We start from the raw sequence: 25,000 nt of genomic DNA, 5'->3' as shown, positions 1-25,000 counted from the left end.
TTCTGCAAGTTCAACCTCCTTGTTTCAGCAGGAATTACCCTTCTAAGAGTTGGATGTTTCCTGATACCAGCAGACAGAACCGCTCTAAGACTAGAGGTTACAAATCTTCTAGGGGGCAGGTGGCTACCCCTCAAAGGTATAAGCGTTGGCATGCTTCCACTTCCAAAGCAGGCAGTTCTAAGCCTACATCTCAATCCAAACATTCTCAATGACTCTGTCCAACTTCTGCCTGTCCCTCCTTGCCTGGAGAATCCTTTAGTGGGAAGGCTGGCCTTTTTTGCAGATGTCTGGGCCACCATCACGGATGACAAATGGGTACTCAACTGTATCCCTAGGTCACAGGTTTTCTTTCCACCCCTTACCAGTACCCAAAGGATTCCCGGACACTCTTCCAAACCAAAGGGCAGAAGTAGAAAAGCAAATTTTGTCTCCGTTACATCTGGGGGCAGTAGAAGCAGTTCCTGCTCAATAGGTAGGCCAGGTCTTCTATTCCAGACTTTTTGTAGTTCCAAAAAAAGAAGGCACCTGGCATTCTATCCTAGATCTATCCTTTCTGAACACTTTCTTGGTAACTCCAAAGTTCAAAATGCTCATTCTGCATCAGTTGCTACCAATGTTAGACAAGGACTCCTGGCTAGTAACGTTGGATTTCAAAGAAGCTTATCTGCACATCCCTATCAGGGAAAGTTGCAGGAAATACCTTTGTTTCAGAGGGGGCAAGCAACATTATCAATTCTCTGCACTGCCGTTTGGCTTATCTACTGCTCCCAGAGTTTTCACTAAGTGCGTAGCTCCAGTCATTGCTTTTTGCAGGCAGAAGAAAATTCAGATTTATCCGTACTTGGAACGACTGTCTAATTCACGCAAATTCTCAAGAGCAGCTGTTAAAGGATCTGGAATTTGTAAAGACTCCTCTCTCTTCTCTGGGTTACACTCTCAATGTGGAAAAATCAAAAAATTGTGCCATCCAAGGAGAATAACATTCCTGGGAGCGAGTCTGAACACAGCCGCCCAGATGATTTATCTCACCCAGGAGAAGCAGGCAACTGTTTCAGTTTACTTCAAGGATTTGGCAAGCCTGTCCCAACTCTCAGCAAGGAAATCCATGTAAGCAATGGGATACATGGCCCCCTGCATTCTCATGATTCCATATACAAGACTGGATATGAGGAAATTGCAATGGTACCTCAAGAACCTTTGGTGTCAACACACACAGGACCTGGATATGATAATTCCTCTGCTTCCATGTCTGCAGACAGTTTCTAATGTGGCCGACAGCCAGTCTACAAAACAAGGACATGCCTTTTTGCCCATCACCTGCCATTCAAGTTCTTACCACGGACGCATCGGACTATGCCTGGGGAACTCACCTGGATGGCAAATGCATACAGGGACGTTGGAATGCCCTGCAGATGCACCTGCACATAAACCTAAAGGAGTTGATGACAGTTCACTAGGCCTTACTAGCTTTCAAGTATCTTCTTTCTCCAGGAACTTTACTTGTCAGGACAACACCACAGTTGTGGTACATCAACAAACAGGGAGGGATTCATTCTTACCCCCCTGTGCAGACAGAGCATGATTCTCTGGTCCATAGCAGCATCCTTGGGCCTGCATCTCCTAGCTCAGTTTCTTCCAGGGAGACGCAGTGTTTTGGCAGACCAGTTGAGCAGACAGACCCTGGATCCTCATGAGTGGCAACTGAACAGAGCTGTCTTTTACAGCATCATTCATTGTTGGGGCACTCCTCAGGTGGATCTTTTCTCCTCCCCAGACAACCACCTTCTACCACTTTGTTGCACCAGACAGCATCACAGCAAGGCCTGGAGAGTGGATGCTCTGTCCTTCCCTTGGACGCTTCTGTCAGTTTATGCCTTCCTTCCTCTTTTTCCCAGAGTATTATTGAAGATAAGGGACGAAAGACCAAGGACTATTCTTATAGCTCCAGACTGGCTCAGACAGCATTGGTATCCACTGCTTCGCAGTCTCTCCCAATTTCATCCTTGGCGTCTTCCTCTGAAACCAGATCTTTTTGTTCAGGAAGGGGGAAACATTCTACATTCTCATCTTCAGTCTCTCCATTTGGCAGCATGGCTCATTGTATGAATCAATCCATTTCTTATTCCCTTTCCCAGCAGGTGGTCAATATACTTCAGGAGGCCTAGCATTAGGAAGTCCTACGCTGGCAAATGGGAAAGATTCACTCATTGAATGCAGGCTAGAGGGGAATCTTTGTCTCAGCCTACCCTTCCTCTGATCCTGGAATACCTGGCTGATTTGCTTCAGGGTGGTCTTTCATTTTCTTCTATCAAGATCCATGCTTCAGCCATTTCTGCTTATTGTTCTTTTGAGCAACTCATTTTCTCTCATCCCCTGATGAAAATTTTTCTCAGAGGTGCTTGCAACTTAAAACCTCCCAGAAGGGCACCTACTCCAGCCTGGGATCTTAATTTTGTTCTAGAGAAACTCAATGTTCCTCCTTTTGAGCCAGCTGCCACTGCAGATTTAAAGTTTCTCTCTTGGAAGACTGCCTTCCTTTTGGCTATAACTTCAGCAAGGAGGGTTTCGGAGCTGCAAGGATTGATGGCTGTGGAGCCTTTTCTTATTTTCCATGCAGATTGTGTCTCTCTGAGAACCAGTCCCTCTTTTATGCCTAAGGTGGTTTCTAGCCTGACTCTTAATCAGTCCATACACCTCCTAATCCTCAAAATAGAGGTGAAAGGATCCTACATTCTCTTGATGTATGCACACAGCTCAGGTTTTACCTGGACAGGACTAAAGACCTTCGGAAATCAGCACAGTTATCAGTTTTGCCCCTGGAGCTCAGGGCAAAGCTCTCTCTAAGCAAACCATTTCTAAGTGGATTGCACATTATATTACCTACTGTTATTCCTTTCATGGCAAGGTTCCTCCTCAGGGGGTTAGGACCCACTCCACAAGAGCAGCTTCCACTTCTGCAGCCTTTTTAAGGGGTGTCCCTGCTAAAGACATTTTAGAGGCTGCCACATGGTCTTCGGTTCGCACTTTCACAAAGCATTATAATTTGCCTTTGTTTTCTAGAGCCAGGGCAGGGTTTGCCACTGATGTTCTGCAGGGCATTCTCTCCAATCCTTGATTCTGTCAGTGCCTCCTCCTTTTTCTCTGGGCTTTGGTAATCAACCCATTGGATAGGACTGCAACAGTGAAACTTGATGAACATAATACACTTGTGTACACTTACCATAAATGTAGATGTTCGAGTGTATTCACTGTTGCAGACCTGGTTTCCTTCCCCCTTTTTTGGTCATTTCCTGTTCTCCTTTCCTAAGGTACAGGCTGAATCTGGTTTTATTTGCCAAAGTTTCTTTTGGCTTAAGCCTTGTTTTTTTGGGGACTCCTGACTGTTATAGCAAAAAAGACTGAGGAAGTGATGTCGGCTGTCTCCTTTTGTATCTGACGTCCTTTACAACCGATGACGGCCGATGTCATATTTACCTACCTTTGGTATTCTGGCCGATCAAGGGCTACCGGGAGCTGGATAACCCATTGGTTAGGACTGCAACAGTGAATACACTTGAACATCTACATTTATGGTAAGTGAACACAACTGTACTTTCCAGCACATTTTGCAGAACAGGGACGAATACACCACCCCTGCTTTCCTACAGGCAATCTCAAGAGTTCTACAATTGTGAGGTATGGAGAACTAATGAAACACTGCAGCCAGCTATCTGACGGAGCATATGTGTAACGTACAGCATGTTTGCACATTTATTTCGTTATTGCTGTGAACATTTATTTCTTTATTGCTTTATAACATAGAGTGGTACTGATTATGTCACTGGGTGGACCCTGCATTGAACACAGATGCATACAGAAATGGTGGTAGGTTCCCCAAAACCTCCTAAACACAATCACACAACGGTGGAGGATTGCAGTACCTCAGCACCAACGTACCGGATTCGGTATTTTGACATTCAATATTTTAAGATTCAATATTGTAATATAGCGGGATTTTGATAGTTCATTATTATAGACTCTTAATACTGAATTTCGAGATCAGTATTTTGAATTTACGTAGTGGACCTATATATATATATATATATATATATATATATATATATATATATGTACATATATATATATATATATATATATATATATATATATAAAGAGAGAGAAGGTAGTATGAATAATCAAACTGTTTAAATTTTGAATAGTAAAATATTGGCAAAAATAGCTTAAACTTTTATATTATTGACAACGAACCTACAAATTATTGCAAAATGTAAACAGTTTCCTTTTGCAATCTTTACAGCAAAATATCCTCAGTAACCCTAGCTCAGATTTGTCTAAATAGTGGTAGTGCTATGGAAAGATTTTTTTTAAGGTGTGTGTTTAGGCTTGGTGACAGGTTTACAGTTAGCATGTGTTACTAAGGCTTTACCCTCCGTACCATCTTAGTAATGCATGCTGACCCTACCCCTTAGCTTAAAAAATTTCTTTCTGTAGCACTACCACTGCACAAGACAGGCTGTCACGAGTTCCACACACATGCCCATCGAGTGAGTTACACAAGTATGCCCTTATTTAACCCCCCCCAGTTATATGAACAGTTACCAGTTTCAACAAAACTGCCGTTCACGGGAATGAATAATCAATTAGTTGAACTTTCTGTAAAAAAAAACAAAAAACACCAGCTGAAGATTGGCTTGAGAAAATGTATATTTGATCAAGGGTTGTGCGTCTGTGTGTACATATATATATATATATATATATATATATATATATATATATTTTAGATGTATGTGTTTGTGGTATGGAAGAAAAGCCACAGCAGGGCTTAGCCACCTGATGGTGTGAACCTTGGGTCTAAAGTGTCACTGTTGAAGTGACACACTTGACCCCATGTGCAAAAATGGGAAAGGCTATTGATGAAACGATATTTCTGTGTGTATTGATTTCTTGTGTATGAGAAAGGTTCACATAATTTTAACAAAAATAATGCGTTTTAGTTTGCATCATTTAAAGTGATGTGTACTGCCCAGTAAGTGTGTAGCATGGGCATCACATCAGAAATTTGTGCCCTCATTTACACTTGGAGTTTGGTGCTAAAACAGGGGTTCTGTGCCAATTAAACCTGGTACTTGTTTGTGTGGTCGTACGAAATTATAAACTTCTTTGGAAAATGTTTTGTTGTGCCACAACAGTGTAATTATTTCCCACTTTAGCAAAGGGCTGCAGGCTGTTGCTTAGCAATCCTTATTTTTTAATTTTATGTGATTCTGTATGGAGCGTTCCTAGATTTTGGTACTTTCATAACAAAACTTAGTTTTGTATTTTAAAATGGAATTGGCTTAGGTAGTTTGATTCATATAAAACTTTTGTAGGGGTATTCAGGAAGATCTTGGTTAACGTTGAGTGCTGACCAATTCTTGAAAGTTACAGTGAGCCAGATTCAGTAATAGCTGCACTAAGTGCAGCTGTTGTGTAGGCGACACTGCACTCCTTGCATATGATAGTAGGCTATTTTGTATTCATTTAATGGCTCTCCACTTAGTGTAAAGCCGCCAAACAAAGGTAAATGACAGAATATGCTAATGAAAAGCGTAAGTAGTCGAATTACATGCTGATTAACCAATTCGACAAGGGCAAAGCTATTGATGAAATCATAAAGCAAGCAATCGTGTATACTCATAGGTTCATAGGTTCATACTAGGCTATCTGCCCGAGGGCATTTACAAGCCTAGCCCATAGTTTTGTGGCTTACGCCACCCCTTTAGAATGGGGAACTATACCCATTATTTTGCTGTGCCTCTGTCGAGCAGTGACACTGAGGTAATCCCTGGGGTATATCTGCGATCTCCCATCCATTGGTCAAGATTTCTCTTGAACAAGGCCAGCGAGGTGCTCTGCCTCACATATACCGGGATTTTGTTCCACAGCATAGGGAGTCTTTGGGTGATGAATCTATCCCTCCAGCACGTCCTATTAATAGCCGTGTCAAGGTTTAAGTCTCCCGCCCTTGTGGCTCTGACGGATCTAGATTTTTTGAGGTGAAGCATATTCATCAAATCTGGGTTTGACATGGCCTTGTATGTTAGGCAAAGGTCACCTCTGAGCAAGCGGTGGCGACTGAATAGAGTTGGAGTTCTTTCAGTCGGGCAGCATAGGACAGATGTTTGAGACCCTTTATCCTTTTGGTGAGGAACTTTTTTGTGGCCTCTCAAGCTGCTGCAAGTGTCGGGTCAGATACATTCCGAATGGGGCATTGTACTCCATCATTGGTCTGATGAGTGATGAGTATAGGGAGACTATGACCTCCCTTGATCTAGATGAGAATCCCTTCATGATAAGGTGGGCAATGTAGAAGGTCTTCCTAACTACTTTGGCTACATGGGTGTCGAATGACAGACTACTATCAACTTGGGTCCCCAGGTCCCTGATAACTTCTTCTGTGCTCAGTGGATTGCCACCTATTTGGTAGCTAGGGTAACCTTGTTTTTCCCAAGGGTATGACTATGCATTTTTTGGCATTTAACTTTAGGCCATGGCTCTGGCACCAGTTATCCGTTTCTGTGAGACCCTTCTGAAGGATATCTGTGTCAGATGTGTTTTCTACTATGGCGCCCAGTTTGCAGTCATCTGCAAACTTTGTCAGCCATAACCCTCCTGTGTTTGCTTGTACTTGGAAAAGTAGATGCCAAACAAGAGTGGGCCCAGGACTGAGCCCTGTGGTACACCACTTGTGACAGGCTTTGAGTCTGACATGGCGCCAGCAACTCTGACCCTGTGTGTTCTGTCACTCAGCCAGTTTGCAACCCATCTTGTGATGTATGGGTTAACATTTAAGCTGATGAGTTTTTCAATGATACCCGAGTGGGGTATTGTATCGAAGGCCTTCGCCAGATCGAGGTAGGCTGTATGGACTGCCTTTCCCTCATCAATGGCTTTGGTGACTGTTTCGACAAAGTCAACCAAGTTTAGAAGGCATGATCTGCCTTTGACAAAGCCAAAATGGGATGGATCCAAAGTCTGCAAATTCCCTATGTCTTTATTTATGAGGTCCATTATGATCCTCTCCATGGCTTTGCAGATAAGGCTTGTCAAGCTAATGGGCGGTAATTTCCAGGGTCGGTGGAGGCACCGCCTTTGTGAAGTGGGACCACAGTTGCAGTGCGCCACTCCTGGAGTGCGTATCCAGAGGTAAGACTATGATTAAACAGCTGTCCTAGCTGTGGGTTTAATTCCTCGTTGAGTTCGTGGAGCACACAGCCGGGGACACCATCAGGTCCCATGGATGCTGTGTTTTTGCTTTGGAGAGAGCAGTTCTCACTTGGGCGTTGGAGATGTTTGGGGGCTGCAATCGCTTGGTATAGATATCTCTCCTTTTGGGGGAAGGGAGAAGTTTGCACTGAACCTGTCAGCCAGTATGTTGGCAATGTCTGTAGGATCAGTAATCTTCACATCATTTTGAACTAGTTCTGAACATATCTGGGAGTTTCCTCCCAGGTTTCTAACATAGCTAAAGAAGGCCTTATGATTGTCTTTTGAGTCTTTAGCTATTTTTCTCTCAAAATTTGCTTTGGATGATTTTATGAGAGCTCTTAGATTTTACTTATAGTGATCAAGGGTGTCTTACCTTTTAAGGATTTTGCTCTATCTTGTAGTAGCTTCCTCCTTTTGTTGTAGAGTTTGTTTATGGCTGGGGTCCACCAGACTGGACGCTTGCCTTTGGTACAAAGAGTCTTTGTTTTGCTTGGGATTGCCTTATCCATGCAGTCCTGCAGGTGCTGGTAGAAGGCATTTGTAAGTGATTCAGCGGCTTGAGTACTGTTTTCCGCCGGCTCAGGGGCCTTAAAGGAGACCACACTAGTCTTTAGAAGTGTGAAGTCGGCTTTCGAGAAGTTCTTTACTGTGGTCTTTTTTATTTCAGGTGGGGTGGGATGAGGACCTCCAGCGAGATTAGTTTGTGATCTGATCTCACCAGTGAGGGTATACTTCCGGTGTTGAACATTGTGCTCCCATGTTCGTGATGATGAGATCAAGTATGTTTTCTCCTCTTGTGGGGATGGTGACTAGTTGTTCCATGGCATTTGAGTTTATGAATTCCAGGAACTTTTGGGCTAGGGTGTTTGGGCTTGAGTAGTGTACCCAGTCTATATTAGGGTAATTGAAGTCACCTAGTATGATGGTGTTTGGTGATACATTTATCCCTCTAGTGTTTTCAGGAAGGCCATGTGAGGTTCCTGAGTTTGTGAGGGTGGCCTGTAACATGCTACAATTTGCAGAGCAGTCTTGCCTATGGTTAATTGCACCTGGATGGTTTCCGATGCATCGTGCGTTGCCACCAGTCTGGAGGTGTGGGTGTCCTTGATGAATATGGATACCCTCCTTTCTTGGTATTTTCCGGATTTTGGGGCGGACGCAGGATATGAGGTAAAACCTGATAGTGCTGGGGTGCTCTCAGGAGCCTTGAACCAGGTTTCTGTCACAGCACAGACATCAATGTTCTCCATACTGAGAAGGGCCTCGAGTGCATGCATTTTGAGATTTAGACTTCTGGCATTGAGCAGCATTACCCTTAGTTTTTCCTTTTTGTGTTCTAGGGTGGTAGGTTTAGAATTTGAGCCTTGCCTAAAAAGGCACTATGGGGTGGCAAGAGCCTTTGCCAATATCCGGAATCCCAGGGTGACAGGTGCAAGCCGTCCCTTGAGAAGCAGCGTGGCTTGTCCAGCATGTCATCCCAGGCAGACAGACATTGGATCCCCTTTGAATGACACCAGAGTTTAAGCCAATTGTTAAAGCTGATCATCTTATCTCTGTATTGTGGCATCATTCTTGGTGAAGGTAGGATACTGCTCAGGGTCAGGGTCATACCTGCCTGGGCTACATAATCAGAGAGCTCCTCAATGTCTCTTTTCATGTAGTCCAAGGAGGTGCGTCTCAGGTCGTTTACACCAGCGTGGACAATGACTGAGTCGTATTTGTACCTGCTGTTGAGAGACCTGAGTGCATGCGTTATGTGGCGGATTCTAGCGCCCGACAGGCAGCTTACTGTGACCTTCTCCTTACTCAGTCTGGTGAGCGGGGCGTCAGTGTGTCTGACTATGGAGTCACCAATGACTAGTGTGTCTGGCATTGTGTTTGGCCTTAAGGGCTGTGACTGTTTGACACTCTGACTGTGAGGTCTATGTGTTGCAGGTGTTGTGTTCTGAGGTGGTGGTTGTTTGGGTGTCTGCTTTGGTGGCCTCTGCTGTTTTGGTAGATTTTTGATCAGAGCCTCCGAGTATGTCTTTGTGTGTTTATGTGTATGATTTGAGGTTGAGATGGTACTATGTGAGACTGGGTCTATAGTGTGTGTGGTAACCTTTTCCTCCTGACTGGTCTTGCCAGTCCTATGTTGAGAGAGCTCAGCCTCCAGTTTGGCCATATAGTTGCATCTCTCGCATGTATTTGTGTTTTGTGGGAGGAGGAGAGGGTTGTCTGTGTACATGAGGCAATTGTAACATTGCCTCAATATTCCCAGGTTCACCAGCTGAGCAGGAGAGGACACTAGCACCTGATCCATCGACATGCTAGAAGGACTAGACAAAAAAACTTTAAAAGAGATTCTGGGGGACGTGGGTGACCGAGAAATGGGGGTTTGCCTTTTTGGGGTGCTATCTATAAGAGTGCCGTATCAAGGTAATAAGTACTGTAGGAGCAAGTGCTAGGTTTAACAGATAGAGAATAGTCTACTTGGAGTCAAGTAGAGATGATCTTTTTAGTTATAGGATACGCTGATTAGATCAGTAGTATAGTTCGAGGAAGCCATTTGCCCTGAAATCCAAAACTCTGGATTACAGCCACAATTGCACTTAAAACTTTAAATAAAAAGAATGTTAGCATTTGGTTCTATGTGCAGCAGGTTTTAATTAAAGTCGCTGCTGCTGTTGCCAGACCTCTGCCAAGAAGAATGTTTTTTTATATACTGTATGATTTGGTATGGAGTGAATGGCACACAATTGTATAGCAAAACTGGGTAGAAAAGTAAATGTGCAACCTCTTCCACCATCATCTGAAGCCCAAAGTAAGTGTGGAACTTGTTTAAAAAAAAGTTGCTTGGTTCCATATGTAAATAGTTATATATCTCTAAGATGAGAGACATCATACCTCTCAGCTGAACAGATTTTCGCAGAATGTCCAGATTTTGAGCTAGTTCCTCATTAAAATTGTGGTTTTCTGGCAAATCACTGAGAGTTAGTCACTAAGATAATAACATACGTTTGAGTTTCAGACTTCATAACCTTCAGAAATTGCATGATAATACACATCCTATTGTTTCTGTCCCTATTTTTAGGCCTGTGTCCCTCCATTGTTTTAGGCTTTGCACAGATTTTTTGTACAAGTAGGTTGAGAGGTATGCATCTGTCCTTTGTACAGTAATGTATGACTGTGTCTGCAGTATCCACTTATGGACCTTGCACCATAATATGCATCAAGCATTTTACTTTCCCATACATAATGGAACCATACCTACATTAAAAATGTGCAAAAGCCAGTGCACAGTCATCCATCATTAGCACAGGGTAGTGGTGGAGGAGAATACATGAGGGTAGTGGTGGAGGAGAATACATGAGGGCAAACCTTACAGCAAAGACATAAGTGTGAATTATTGAATTGTATTGCCTACTTGAAGGTTATGCAGTATACCCAATAGTGTTGTCGCCATGTCAAAACCAACATCAGTGTTCAAAAAAAAAAAATTAAAGCTCCATATTAGTACACACAAGTAAATACAGTCCCCCTAAAAAAAAAAAAGTAAAGGAAATGAAAATAAGAGTATACAGGTCATGTAAGGAGGACAGCAGTTGTGCAACTGCTTTGATTAATGCTGCAATTTACAAATCTATGTAAACTTTTCCAGTACTAATTGGTAAGTGTTCTTGTTCATCTACTTGGGTGGAGGGTGGTCAGTTGTACATCACAGGTTTAACACGTTTGTGGGCTGCAAATGTCAACCCCCTGACATTGCTAGAAAATAAATACAGCATTCTTTTGCAATAACTTTTGCCAGACTGGCATAGAAGGCGTTACATAATGTCATGTTACATTCATCACAAACTTTTGTAATGTAACAAATAACTGATATATAGGCCTATGGCACCAACAAGGGGCAAACTTTGTATACAGTAAGCTGTGGGTGTATCGTAAAGTGCAGTCCATCACCAAGGTTGAAATACAGCATTTGATTAAAAAAAAAAAAAAAAAAAAAAGCTACCTTTGCATTAAAGTAGTTTTAACACTAAAAACATGTTTTGCAAGCAGTCACCAGCTACATAGAGAGTCTTCCCTATGATAACCTTTTCCTTGCCTGCACAAGTACCTTGATATAGTGCAGTTTTAGCCCTGCAAGTTCTGTGAATATGCAAATGAGGTGTGAACTCGTTAGCATTCATGAATTCCAAAATCTGCACTAAGTGCAGGGGAAATAAACCTGCTTTAAGAACCTACATGATTGCTTGCACATGCCCTACTTCTGCACGGACAAGTGCTAATAAGTGTTCTCTGCTAAGTGCAAGTGTGAATGATTACTGTGACTGCAGTATCAATGGTGCATCAGGGAGAAGGTATTGATGAGAAGTGTGACTACCGTACATAGACTTGTAAGAGGAACATTCCTAACATTGATATGAACTGTTTCTGAAAACAGTTTCTGCCTGTTTGTACAATTGTGTCTGCGATTCTAAGGAAGTATATTACTCATTGAAATGTGCATCAGCTGCACGTAAAGCACAGAGAAGTCTTGTTATAGAGTCATATATATTTGAATGATGTTCACAAAGTAAAGAGAAGCAAAGAGGTGCAGTGTTTAAATGTTTTATTTTATATTGTGTGAGGAAAGATTATTTGCTCTGCTGCCAGTATCATAGCATCCACACATCTAACTGCAAATTACACTGGATTTTACCACAACCATGTTCTTTGCAACACAGTGATGAGGTCATCTTGTGAAGTGTACTCTGTCCCCATAAGAGTCAGACTTCTGTGGTGCTTGTGGCTAATATTGTGTTCTTTAGATTGTGTAACTGTTAAGTAGGTGGTTCAAATGTGACAGTGGTGAGTTTTGATGTCTGTTGTTCTAGTGTCATGGAAGTAAACCTTCAACAGATGTGCTGTATCCACTTTTACTCCAGAGAAGACTTTTAATTTTAAACATGGCTCCCTCTGCAGTTTATCCCACTTTTAGCATAAACTTCTTATTTGCAAGACCGTGACGAGGTTATCCTGACAAAAGTACACACTTTTCTCCCTTAAGAGTCAGACTTTTCCTGTGGTGCTTGTGGCTAATACTGTGCCCTCTAGATTGTATAACTAGATAGGTTGGAGGTTCAGATATCACCCGGAGGAATTTCAATGTCCATTGTGTTTAGCTTCCTGAACAGCTGTGCTTTATCAACTTCCACTCAGTGGAAGATTTTAACATGGAAGAGAATGCCCTCAACCCTTTAATCCACTTTTACCACAGATGTCTTCTCTCCATCCCACTGATGAGGTCAGCATGCCAAAATTGCACACTGTGCCTAATTCTGTGCTTATATAGATTGTATAAATAGATAATACCCTCTTATGTAAAATTCTTAATTAGGTGTTATATTTTCCCTGGTAGAAGATTACCTTAGAAATTTGTATCACCCCCCTGGCAATAAACATTTTTGAAATCACAGTGTTTACATCACACTGTCAAAAAAGAACCACATCAGAGTGGTCATATGAGTTATCCTGTAGAGCTGGCTGTTGATATGCTCTCTAGATTGCATAAGCACAGAGGGAGAAGTTTTGAATCCAGAAATGATGGGCTGTAGGTGTGTGTCATACTGTGTAGAAAAGGCTTGTAATGCATGTAGTATGTGTAGCTGTGTAGTGTTACTGTGGACGTCAGTCACCTTCATACGTTTTTAGAAGAACATTGTTGTATGAAAGAATGGTGATGTGATCCATTCAAATGTGCATTATCACACTTGTAAAAGAACATCTCAAGTGGTGTGTGCGATTCAGGCAGTATTCTGTACTTTAATCTTAAGTAGTCTCTTCAGATCTAGCCATTGCGCTTTAGACTCACTTGTCTCTGTCTGAATGTAAATGTAGGTAACAGTGTTGTCACCAGCTATCTACTGTGTACATGTATGGATGAGGATTCCTGTTGCAATGATTTCTGCTCCTTTTTCACATAAAAATGCTTTCTGTGATAATGCTTCTTCTTTCGGCTTTTCCTGGTTAGGGGTTGCCACAGCAGATCACCTGTCCACTTATGATCGGCAGTGGAGTTTTACGGTGTTGAGTTGCCAACCCGGCACCCAACCTTCCACAGAAGGTGCACACACTCACGCCTAGAGCCAGTTTAGAATATCCAGTCAACCTGTAGCATGTCTTTGGGATGTGGGAGGAAACCGGAGCACCCGGAGGAAACCCACGCGACCACACGGAGGACATGCAGACTCTGCACAGAATGCACCCAGCCAAAGATCGAACCAGAGAACCTCTTGCTGTGAGGTGGCAATGTTAACCGCTGCACCACCGCGGCCGCCCTTCCAAACTGCAGACCAATAAATCAAATTGCAGTCTGTGTGGAAACATTAAGGAAATAAACCTCAAAATAACAGCTTTCTCGCTTACAGTCCAGTCTATAAAGATGTCCCTTGGGATTCATTAACAATCATATAGGCTTTGTGCGAAGCCTGCACTATTTCAGCACATTAGCAAGATGAGTAGCAGTGTTCACTGAATATGCATGATGTTCACTGCACTTACTCAAATCAAAGCACCATTTTGTGACCAGCAACAGAGGTCTATATTAGAAGAACGAAATGATGAAAAAGCACACATGCTTTTGTCGATATGTAAAACCTGAAATCAGAAAACAGCGAAGTTATGGAACAGTGATTTTTTTTCCCAGGGTAAAAAAAAAATTACTGTTCCAAAAAAAAAAATTATAAAGACAAAATAAAGTGGGGGGCTACTTAAATATATCAATTCCAAGATTGCACCACAGTAGAGAAAACAGTAAAATCCCAAGAATGGACCAGCAAAAAAATCGGCTTCAGGTTTTATGTGTCGACGAAAGTGTGTTCGCTCTTTTGTTGCTTCACTCTTCTAATTTAGACCCCAGCAACAGTGTTAATGGCAATGAAACAGTGCTAGAAGCATTAGCACATGATGTAAACAAAAATACTTGCCTGTTGGCAAACATATTAGGCGAATGCATGTAGACAGCTTGTATGAAGTAAAGGCAAGTGTCTTTTAAGCTTGTAAATGCAAGGGATGTGCAATTTGGTTAATTTACACAGAATACAATGTGAACAGTGCAGGGATAATTACAACGGGAGGGTAAATGGAAAAAAATGTACTCAGTTAATGCATTCAAATGTGATGGTGCCAGAAAAAAAAAATTTTCAATAGGAAGATTTCCATATTGATGCTAATAATAAATAATCCTGTTTGCAACTATTTACCCATGTTCGTAACTTAAAAAACAGATGAAGAAGAAGATTGGTCTGCAGTTTGGAGATACATTTTTGAATTTATTCTGTAGCACTTACATGATGTGCCTGTGGAAGTTAAGATAACTCCACGTTTTATTTTTTACATAATATGAAAGCGCCTAAAATAGGGGATGTCTATCTCTGCACCTTATTGTGATGATACTGGTCTACAGCATGTTAAATCTTTGTAAGTTTTCTTGGGGCTGGGGTCAAAGTAGGAGCTTTTATTTTGTTTCTGTTTCATTCCAGCTGTCAGGTGCTATGATTGTCTTCTCATGCCAACAAATTAATAAGTAGTATGTTTGCTGATGTATGTTTTAACTGCCCTAATCGGTGCTTAACATCCCAAGACCTGTGTGAGGTAATGATCTTTGACGTGATTGGTATCTTGTAATATGTTTTGTGGCCTTCTGATATTAACGCATCTGAATCCTGGGTTTTGAGAATGGTCTGATAAAATGTCATATAAATTTCTGTTGCTTGTATGTATCTTAGTTTTGTTCAAGGAGACTTTCAAGTATAATGGCATGCGTACATGTTGTATGTACCTTCTTCCTGTGTCCCAAGAACACTTAAACAATATTACCCCAATAAGGAAATATGTTTTGGTGCTGATAGGGGCATTTGCTGAAAACTGTTCTTCCATCCACTAATCATTTTCAGCAGGATACTGTCATAGGAATCTTTATTTGAAAGTTGATAAACTCACACTTGCCAGTAGTAAGTTGTAATTTATCCTTGCATCTTTTCCTAGTGTATGTCTGGATTGCTGAAATTGTCTGCTGTAACCACTCTGCATCAGTGTTAGTCATTTGGGATCTCGTTTCTCATGATGCCTGATGGCCTGTACACTTCTTCTGTGTTATATTTGGAATGCAGTGTACACTTGTTCTGCCTTTCCTTCTGCCTGCTGGTAATAAATGCAGTGAGTCAAATAAGCATGCTTTCAAATTATAGTTCAGTTATTAAAAAGGAAATCTTGTTTCAAGCTATGATGCATTCTCTTTATGCATTGCCTACAGATTTATTTATGTAATAAGCTAAGCACACTGATCATTAGAGTTTCTTCATTTGCGGTGTGAAATAGTGATTATAGTGACTGGAGGAATTTGGCAAGGATGCCAAAATGTTCCCTTCCTCAACAGAGAAACATCACAGGAGTTTCAGTAGTCTCCTGAGCTAATCGGAACAGATATCTGACTGTGATCTTTAGTTTGCCACTTCATCTGAAGGATGAGTTGCAACTGTAATGTAATGTGATTGACTCAACACTATACAATTTATATAATCTTAAGTCATGCTATTCTCTCGTTTTGTAGGAAGGTTAAGCACCCCATTAACTTCCCTAAACATTTTTTTTTTCTGTTTTCATTTGGTACTGATGGAGGGTGTTAGCAGGAGCTCCCCTGCACTCGTAAAGCATAACAGAAAAAAAACACCTTACCATATGCTACCATACTCTTCTGCTGTATTAACTATTTAAAAAAGTCTCTCTCACGCACACACATGCATGTTCAACTGTGCTATGCAGTCACATTATGTCAAAAACAAATATTCAGACCGTGAAACCACAAACTTCAAAAAAACATGAAAGCAACTAAATGAGAATAAATGCAAAACTGTGATCTGATCCTTTAGAAAATGTAAAACTGTGATCTGATCCTTTAGAAAATGTAAAAACAGAAGCAAAAAGGTTTCTTAAAAGGGCAACTCCTCCCTGCGCCCCTTTACTTAAATGGGTTAACTTCATAATTTCTTTACTGTGGTGAAGAGACACGTCCAGAGCAAGTGAGAGCTTCTGCACCACAGCAGTACAGAACAGACTGTCCATAAACAGAATAAGTACAGTAACAGATTCCTCTTGTTGCCCGTATTCAGCTGTCTGTGTCAGATCCTCTCATTAATGATAAATTGGAAGAGTTCCATCTGTAGTGCGATTTGCAGGAACAAGAGTTTATTTTAGCATCACTGTTTCTGTTAAAACTGTTGATGGGGCAGCATGCTCTCTACTGTCTTTGTTTAGTTCTGAGTATATGTAAAAGTAATACCAAAACAATACTGGGCATGGAAGTAGAACCTATGGCTTGTGCTCCCCTGGCATCAAAGGCAAATGAGCCACAACTACTGCTAGAATAAGTCATTGTTAGGTAGTTATTATGGGGATCTGTAATGAAACCAAACCCCATATTTTGTATGTGTGGTGGTGGGGGCTACTTCTGCTTTGTCTTCATATGGTGTGTAAGCCATCTGACATCGTGAGGGGATTCCCTGTGCCAGGGACATGGGCTTTTCTTCAGTCAGGGCAGAACATATTTTATTAGATTCTCTTCTGACTCTCCTGCAGCTTAGCCTGTCCATTGAATTCATCAGCAGCAAAAACTGTTGTATTACCATGATTGCTTGCTATTCCTTGCTATTTGTGTGTTTATGTAGAAATTAACTTGCTGAATTTTGCTTGAAGAGATTCAGCATTGTGGAGCTAGTTGGAAGGTAATCTTCCAGTATCAAGTGGGGATTGTTTTCATTTTTTCCTGCAAGGCCAGCTATGGATAACAGCTGTTGATGTATCACCATATTAGAGTTGTAAGTTTTTTTTTTCCTTTTTCATGTTGTTTGCTTTCTACACTAGGAAGTCACACTATAGCAATATACTTTTTATGAATGTAACAAAGATGGGTACTTTTCCTTTATCGGGGCAACACATTTGTAATGCGGCAGGTAGTGGTTGAAATCTTCACATGGGGGCTGGAGTACCTTGAAAGCTGGTGTGAAAAGCAATTCTCTTTCCAAACTGTACAGATTATCTGACAATGCTCAGAATTTTACTTCATGTGTTTGGCTTGTTACTCATGTTGTGATTTCTGTGGCGGATGCTTCTCAGAATCCTTGCAGAGCTGCTAGCCGTGAAGTGCTTCCCTTTCCGATTCTTGAAACAGCTGTTGTGTGTGAAGCGTTTTTTTTTTTTTTTTTTTTTTTTAAAGCGGCAGCTTTTATAGGTTCATAGGTTCATACTAGGCTATCTGCCCTAGGGCATTTATAATCCTAGCCAGAGTGTGTGTGGCTTTCACCACCCCTTAGGATGAGAATACTATACCCATTAGTTTGCTGTGCCTCTGTCCAGCAGTGACACAGAGATGATTCCCGGGGTAAACCTACGATCTCCCATCCACTCGTCAAGATTTCTCTTGAACAGAGTCAGTGAGGGGCTCTGCCTCACATGGACTGGGATTCTGTTCCATAGTGTAAGGAGTCTCTGGGTGATGAATCTGTCCCTCCAGCACGTCCTGTTTATATCCGTGTTGAGGTTTAAGTCTCTTGCTCTCGTGGCTCTGGTGGATTTGGATTTTTTGAGGTGGAGCATGTCCATTAATTCCGGGTTGGACATGACCTTGTATGTCAGGTACAGATCACCTCTGAGCAGACGGTATGCTCTTGCTTTGAAAGGGTCAGTTTCACAAAGTTAATATCTTTTTATGAAGTAACGCATAAAAACCACGACATTATGAATAAAATTACTATAACCATAAGGGAAAATTCAGGACATTTGCCCGAAGATATGTACAGTGCAGAAAGATTGCGGCTGCAGCCTGTTCAACAGTGTTTGTGTTAAGAGTGCTGTGGCAGCAGTAGAGCTTTTGCAACCTCCCATATGCAAAATGTGTCATGAAAGGAATATGAAATGCCCCCTTCACCTAATGTAGAATAAATGGCCGGAATGTAAAAAAAAAAAAAAAAAAACTTAACTAAACTTCAATTAATAAACTCGGACATATGAGAATACCTATTTATAGTAAATACTTCTCATTGTAAATGTTGCCCCGATAACGGAAAAGTACTGAAAGATGGTCCATATTTATTTTGTTACTGTCAGTCTCATCTGAACTGTAGTATCCAGGACAGTGGTACTTTTCTTGCTGATCTTGGACTGTGTAGTTCAATTTCTGAAATTAATTTACTGGTATTAGATGCTACCCTTTGGGATTAGCTGAATGCTGTTTCAATGCTTTTGTCCACTCTGTTCTGTCACAGTTAAACATATGAAGTCATTGCCATAGTTTAAAACTTTATTATTTTTTTAAAGCTGGCCCCACCCATACACCCACACACACAAAAACTGAATCTTTGGCTCCGTGTTCTAGATGCCTTAATCTGAATTCAAACCCAGGTTAGCTGAGGGTGAGATATGTATTCCCTGGCTATTTGGCGTGATTCCCAGACTCTGATCCTTTTTGCGAAAAAAAAAATTAAATTACTGAGCAGCTAAAAATATGCCACCGACTACAGGATAGAATGGAACACTTAGGTTTGATCATATGATGTGTTTGGTTGTTTTCTTTACGTTACAGACCTTCTGAAGTTTTCCCCTCCAGCCAATTTTATAGTTCTGTTCTTTTCCAGTATGTGTTAGTTGAGATCAGGCATTCTGTCATACAACTCCGTAAGGCAGGGACTGTCTGAGCCCACCATATAAGAGTATTTGTGGGTGTGTGCCTTGCATTCCACACAGATGGTTGGAGTTACGACAGCTTCAGTTACACTATCTGCACTTTCCTGGTTTAAGAACTTCTTTTTATTTAAAAAGATATAGCCATTTAAAGGAACATTAATCCAGACTACTGGAGATTTGTAAACTTTTCTTAGCTTCTGTAATGGATCAGGACCGAAATATTTCCACTCCCACCGGATTGTAATTGTTGCAGAAAAGTTTAAAAAAATGGGAAGGTGTTTTAAATTACAGATGGATTAAAAGAAAAAAGCGTGACAAAAGATACACACCTATTGTGCTGGACCCTGCTGAGTGACGTGGAAGAAATATAGCAGAAATGAAGTATAGAGCAGTGGTGAGCAATTATGGCGTTTTTCTTTTTGTGGGCTCAGCAAATTTACAAAATATTAGGTTTTGTTAGTGTGTTTTTTTTTTTTTGGGGGGGGGGCATCATACTAGCATGTTTCTGCTAACTGTATTTCACAAACAGTCTGCAAACTTCTGAAGTTTTTAGTCTTTTCACCTGGTAAGATCTGTTTAAGCACCATGTATTTTTTTTTAAATCAAGAAGCTTGTGGGTTCACTCATTTTTCAATCTGTCCGGTATCATCTTTCCATATACAGTAGGTGACTTTTTTTGAAAACAGGCAATTGAATAGGTTTTAACTTTGCTTAGAAATGAAGCAGTTTTACTGATTTTGAATCTGCTAAGCTATGTCCTCACAGTATATTTCACCTGTATGTTTTTTTACAAGTATAGTAATAGCCCTTGCTGTGCCCATGTAGGTGGTGCACTGTATTTCAATGTATTGATACAAAGTGCAAATTAGAAAACTATATGCTTCTTGTCTATGTTGGATTGTACTGAGATCTCTAGAGAGAGTCTTCAGCAAGCATTCCCATCCCCCAAGTGTAGAGCCAGGTTCTATCAATGCTTGTAGAATTCATTTGCTGTAGCCACAGATAAGAATGTAGTTTAGATAAGACTACCAGAAGGTACTGTATTGCCATTGCTTAAGAAGAGCTTTAAATGGGGGGAACCCACTGAAAATCATTGTGGCTGAAAACAGGAAACAAGCGTTAACTGTGCCCATTGCCTGTTTTCTTTCCCAATCGTCAAGCAGCACTGAATTTTGTAGTACGTGGAAGATGAGAGCTTTTGGGACTGAATTAAATGTCTGAGTTAGGTGTGGCTCTCTTTCAAAAATCGAATGATGGATTCCAATAAATTAGTTTTTTCTGTTAAAGCAGTCTTTTTAATAGCAGATCCTACTGATTTTTCATTACGCATTTAATTCTTATGATCCGCATACCATCTAGTTTACCTAATGGTTATCACAATAAAAAAAGTAGTGAAGGATCACTTTTGTAGCAGGTGCTTCAGTGAGTTGCCAGGCAAGAAACCTCTTACTGATTTGAACATTGCTACATCAGCACATTGTGTCTGTTATAGTGCAGACTCAAAATTGTTAACAAAAGGTAGAGCAGAAAAAAAATCCCAGTTATAGGCATCCTTGTATCAGCTGCTGCTCAGCATTTATGTCAGTATTCAGCACACTTAGTTGTATTCCCTGCTTCTGTTTGCTGGTTGGAAGTGGCAGCGTAGTAACCAAATGGTGCCATATACTAATGACTTTGCATGACCTTTTCCTTTGAAGGTAGTAATGCAGTTTGTTTTGTATAAAACTGCATATATCTTTCTTTATGCATTTTAGTTACTTTTAGTAGTGTGTGTGTGTGTGTGTGTGTGTGTGTGTGTGTGTGTGTGTGTGTGTGTGTGTGTGTGTGTGTGTGTGTGTGTTTGTATCTATATGCACGTTCATTTGTTTTTTCATTGTGAGCCATCTATATGCTAACTACAGCCAGTGCAATACAGCACTTTGGCCCGGCGGCCGTTCTATAACTCTACCCAGAATTCTAGGTGCTTAGCAGTGGTGATGTTGGTGTCATAAACCAGGTGTTTGTCTTCCATTACTTGAACTAGTCTCATTGTACTCTGGTACCTTGAGAACTCACACACACACACATATGATGGAGTACCTGAGTTTATTAATTCCTTTGCAAAAAAAAAAAAAAAAAAAGTATTGCGGTGATAAAAGTGCTGGAATTCCATTAATGGAAAAAGACAGAGCAAAGGCAAAATTTTCCACTTTCCTTACCTGCGGCACATAATTTTCTCAAACAGCTGCTGAAAAATGCACTTTTTTAATATTTTTTCTCTGTTATATTGTCATTGCAGCAGTTAAACCTGTGCAGAAAAGAAAAAACATTCGGACCATGTTCCATGGGGCATTATGTAGCTTACTGGTTGAGATCTATGTTTCATACCTGTGTCTGGATGACATGTGAATGCTCTGCTCAAACTTCACTGCATGAGTTTTCTTTGGATACTTCACATTTAACACTGGAGAGCCTTCGTGATGCATGTATGACTGGGGTAATCCCTTTCTCCTGTTAGTTTTTTTTCCTCAGAAGCTCCTATATGTGTGTGTACAAACAGTAACATCACACACCACACAATAAGAACATAATTAGTCCATGAGATCACATTTTTTGTATGTCATTTGCACAGTACTAATCTCAGTCTTGATGCACACACTTTTCATTACCTAAAAGTAATGTAAATGACTGTGTCAATGAGGTAACAAGGCAAGAGAAATGTGGGTCATTTCTAGATAAGAAAACTCCACTTCTTCCCAGTGGCTTTGGTACTGGAGAAGCTTTCCTGGCTTGCTTGCTGAGCCTCATCTCAAGGAGGGTGTGATTAAGACTATATATACAGTTTCCAGGTAGCCCAGAACCCTGGCTGTTCTAATGCTTTTGCTAGAGTTGCAGGCTGTGGCGTATGCCTGGCCAAAATGACTTTAGCAGAAGCTCTTCTCCTTTAAACAGGACCTCAGAAATTCCAACCTAGATACCTCTTACAAGTTCTCTTCTTAGGACCAAGTAGATCTCCTGAGAAACAAGCAGGCCTTTAAGATTATGAAGGATCGTAAATGTCTATGATCCCTATTCATCCCCTTTACCTCTTCTTTCAGGCTGAACCATCTGGAAAGAGCTTCTCGCAGGCAGAGAAAAGCACTGAAGCGTAACATGTTCTTGCCCCCCCCCCCCCTTTCATCCAGCACAAGCTAATTCTCCAAGTGATCCCCACTGCTCAGCATTCAGTATCTTGAATTTTTGCTGGAACTGCATCTGTATGTAGAAGGTGGTACTCTGAGTTTACCCTGGCTTTGGAGGGCCAACATAAATGACTGACTTTTTCTGGACATTATTACAGTTGCTTATTTCTTACAACTTTTAGAATGTCCCAGAGAAAGGATCACTGGAGGTTACTAGGCTAACTGCTCTAGATCCTTTTTCAGGACCATTCATGCCCCAGTTTTCCCAATCATCAGTGCCCATGAGCTAGAATGGCTTTTGTATATGCCTGTGACTTAGGGCATATACAAACTGCCCTTGTCTATATGGGTCACAGGAGACAAGCCAGGGGTGAATTTATGGTTTCCCATCCATTGGTCCAAATGCATTTGAATAGGCTTAGAGATGAGCTTTTTTTTCACGTGAATAGGGAGTCTGTTCCAGAGAAAGGGTAATCTCTGAGAGAGATGTACTTACCCTCTAACATGTTTTGTTTGTCAAAGACTAGATTTAGATCCTCGGATCGGGATATTTCTAGTGCTGTTTGTTTTGCAAATATAATGTCTTGTAGATTAGGTATAGGTTGCCCCTCAGTTGTCTGTAGAAGACAAAGTACAGGAACAGGACTACGAGGCTGTTTGCATAAGACATATTATTTACACTGTATTCTTTTAGTGAGGAACCTCTGTGGCTGCTGCAGTTGTTGCAAATACTTGGACAGATATGTGCTGAAAGATGCATTATACTGACTGAGTATAGCAGGACTATATTTTTAGTTCTGGATATCATGCCCTTACTTACAAGTTGAAAGATTGATCATGTGTCCATTGTAGCGAGAAAAAGTTCAGGCTACTGTTGATCTGAGTTACCAAGTCCCGTACCACTGGGTGTACTATTTGGTGAGTGCTGCAGGTGTTGTAATCTGCAGGAGTAGTTACCCTCATAAAGGATATAATTTATGCTTTTTTTTTTTTGCACTGTGTTTTAGGTTGTGTTCTAGCACCAGTTATTTGTCAAACCCTCCCTGGAGGATAGCTACATCTTTGGCGGATTCATTGATTGCACCCAGCTTGCAGTTGCCAGCAGATTTGGTCAGCCAAAGGCCCTCAACATTTTTCTTGACTTCAGAGAAGTATATTCCAAGCAGGAGAGGTCCCAGTACTGAGCTTTGTGGGACACCACTACTAACAGGCCTCTTGATGGAGATGAATTCCCCCACCTGAACTTCATGTGTTTTATTTTTGAACTATTTGGATAGACATTGGGTGACACAGGGATTTATGCCTAAATTTGTGAGTTTGTCTATAATACCAGAGTGTAGCTTTGTGTCAAATGACTTTGCCAGGTCAAGGTAGGCAGTTTGTACTGTTTTGGTCATGGTGGCAGCCACTAAGAAGGAACTATCCGAAGAGAGTTCCACTGTCCATCTTTCAAACAAAGAGTCTCGAAGGATGAACAGATTTGGGAAGTATGTCTATGTTTCATCGACCTTCATCTTGAGGTCTCTGAACTATTTTGCATACTTCACCAGGTTAAAGAGAGACCTGATTAAGGAATTCTCTGATACCCTTTCAGGAGCCATCTGTAATGAGGTACAGGCATCTGTCACTTCTCAGTTTGCTATTCTGCAATCTGTTACCAATTCCTCCATGAGGTTAGTTTCGCATGCAGTTGAAAGAACTTCAAGGGCAGTGGGTTCTGGGGTTTCTAGAAGGAGATGCGCTTATGTGATTTTGTGCAGCCCTTCAAGTCTTCATTTATCAGTGCACCCTTTGACAGTACGTCTTTGTTTGGCCCCATAGTTAAAGGCACATTATCCAGTTATGAAAAGAACAGAAAGACTCTGTCTCTTGTGGGTGTATGTTTTTCCCTGCTTTAAAAGATCCTTCTCCAGGAATCAATGAGGTACTGGAAAAATGTGGTTCAAGAAGTCCCAGGGTCCTTTCTAGGACAGATGTGGAGGAGGTTTCCCCAGGTGTAGAAGGGAGAATTCCAATGGTAGATGCTGCCCTTGTGGCAGAGGTGGCCAACAAAACCAAGGATCCAGAGATTCGTTTTTCCATAGACCCTTCCAGTGCACCAGAAAGGAGGCCTGATTGTCCCCCTCTGGAGGCAGTTGTGGGTTGTTTATCCCTGCACCAGAAAGCCTGGCTAGCAAGAACAGCTACTTTGGTGCAGAGGATCATTTCCAGAAGTTATACAATACCCTTTTCCCTTCCAATCTCAAGGAAAAATCCCCGATGTTCCACCCAGTCAGAGGTAACAAGCCGCACTTCAAATACAAAAGCTGCTAGAAAATTAGTTATCCAAGATATCCCTTCAGACCAGATAGAATCCAAAACTTACTCTGGATTCTTTTTAGTGCCAAAGAAACTGGGGGACTGGAGACCAATCTGGGATCTCAGCAACTTAAACAAGTCAGTGTGACGCACCAAGTTTTGGATCGTGACAGTTCAGTCCATTCTCCCATTTCTGGGAAAGGACGATTGGATGTGCTCGTTAGACCTTCAGGTTGCGTACTATCACGTAAAAATGAACAGGCGGTCCAGAACGTACTTATGCTTCTGGCTTGGAGCCAGTCATTGCCATTTCAGAGTTCTACCCTTTGGTCTCACCACAATCTGCAGGGTGTTCACCAAATGTATGGCAGTAGTGGCAGCTCACGTGAGACTGCAAGGATTCCAGGTGTTTTCATATTTAGATGACTGGCCCATTACTATCCCGACCAGGCATCAAGTAATACAGGCAAGAGGTCAGGTTCTTAAGGCATGCTCTTCTCTAGGGCTAACCATAAACTATGAAAAGTCTCATTTGAAACCTACCTAAAGTTTAGAATTTATAAGAGCACTGTTCAACACAAAGTCAATGA

General features: G+C 41.3%; 1 protein-coding gene across 3 annotated transcripts in view; it reads left to right on the top strand.

Moving 5' to 3' along the window:
• MYO1C (myosin IC) overlaps nt 1–25,000 on the top strand; it is a 1,794,562-nt gene that overhangs the window by 674,821 nt on the left and 1,094,741 nt on the right. Inside the window, exon 1 of one of the 3 annotated variants that reach the window (XM_044054343.1) lies at nt 18,933–19,345. The exons of the other annotated variants lie outside the window; for them this stretch is intronic. Coding sequence (XP_043910278.1) covers nt 19,328–19,345 — 18 coding nt within the window. The 5' untranslated portion in view covers nt 18,933–19,327. Of the gene's footprint in view, nt 1–18,932; nt 19,346–25,000 lie in introns of those variants that run through there. 3 annotated transcript variants of the gene reach the window in all.

The sequence above is a fragment of the Protopterus annectens genome, chromosome 13.part0, assembly GCF_019279795.1.
Source record: "Protopterus annectens isolate FY-2018-M chromosome 13.part0, PAN1.0, whole genome shotgun sequence".
NCBI classification, from domain to species: domain Eukaryota; kingdom Metazoa; phylum Chordata; order Ceratodontiformes; family Protopteridae; genus Protopterus; species Protopterus annectens.
Note: the sequence above shows the minus strand (reverse complement) of the source record. Positions and strands in the feature narration are given on the sequence as shown.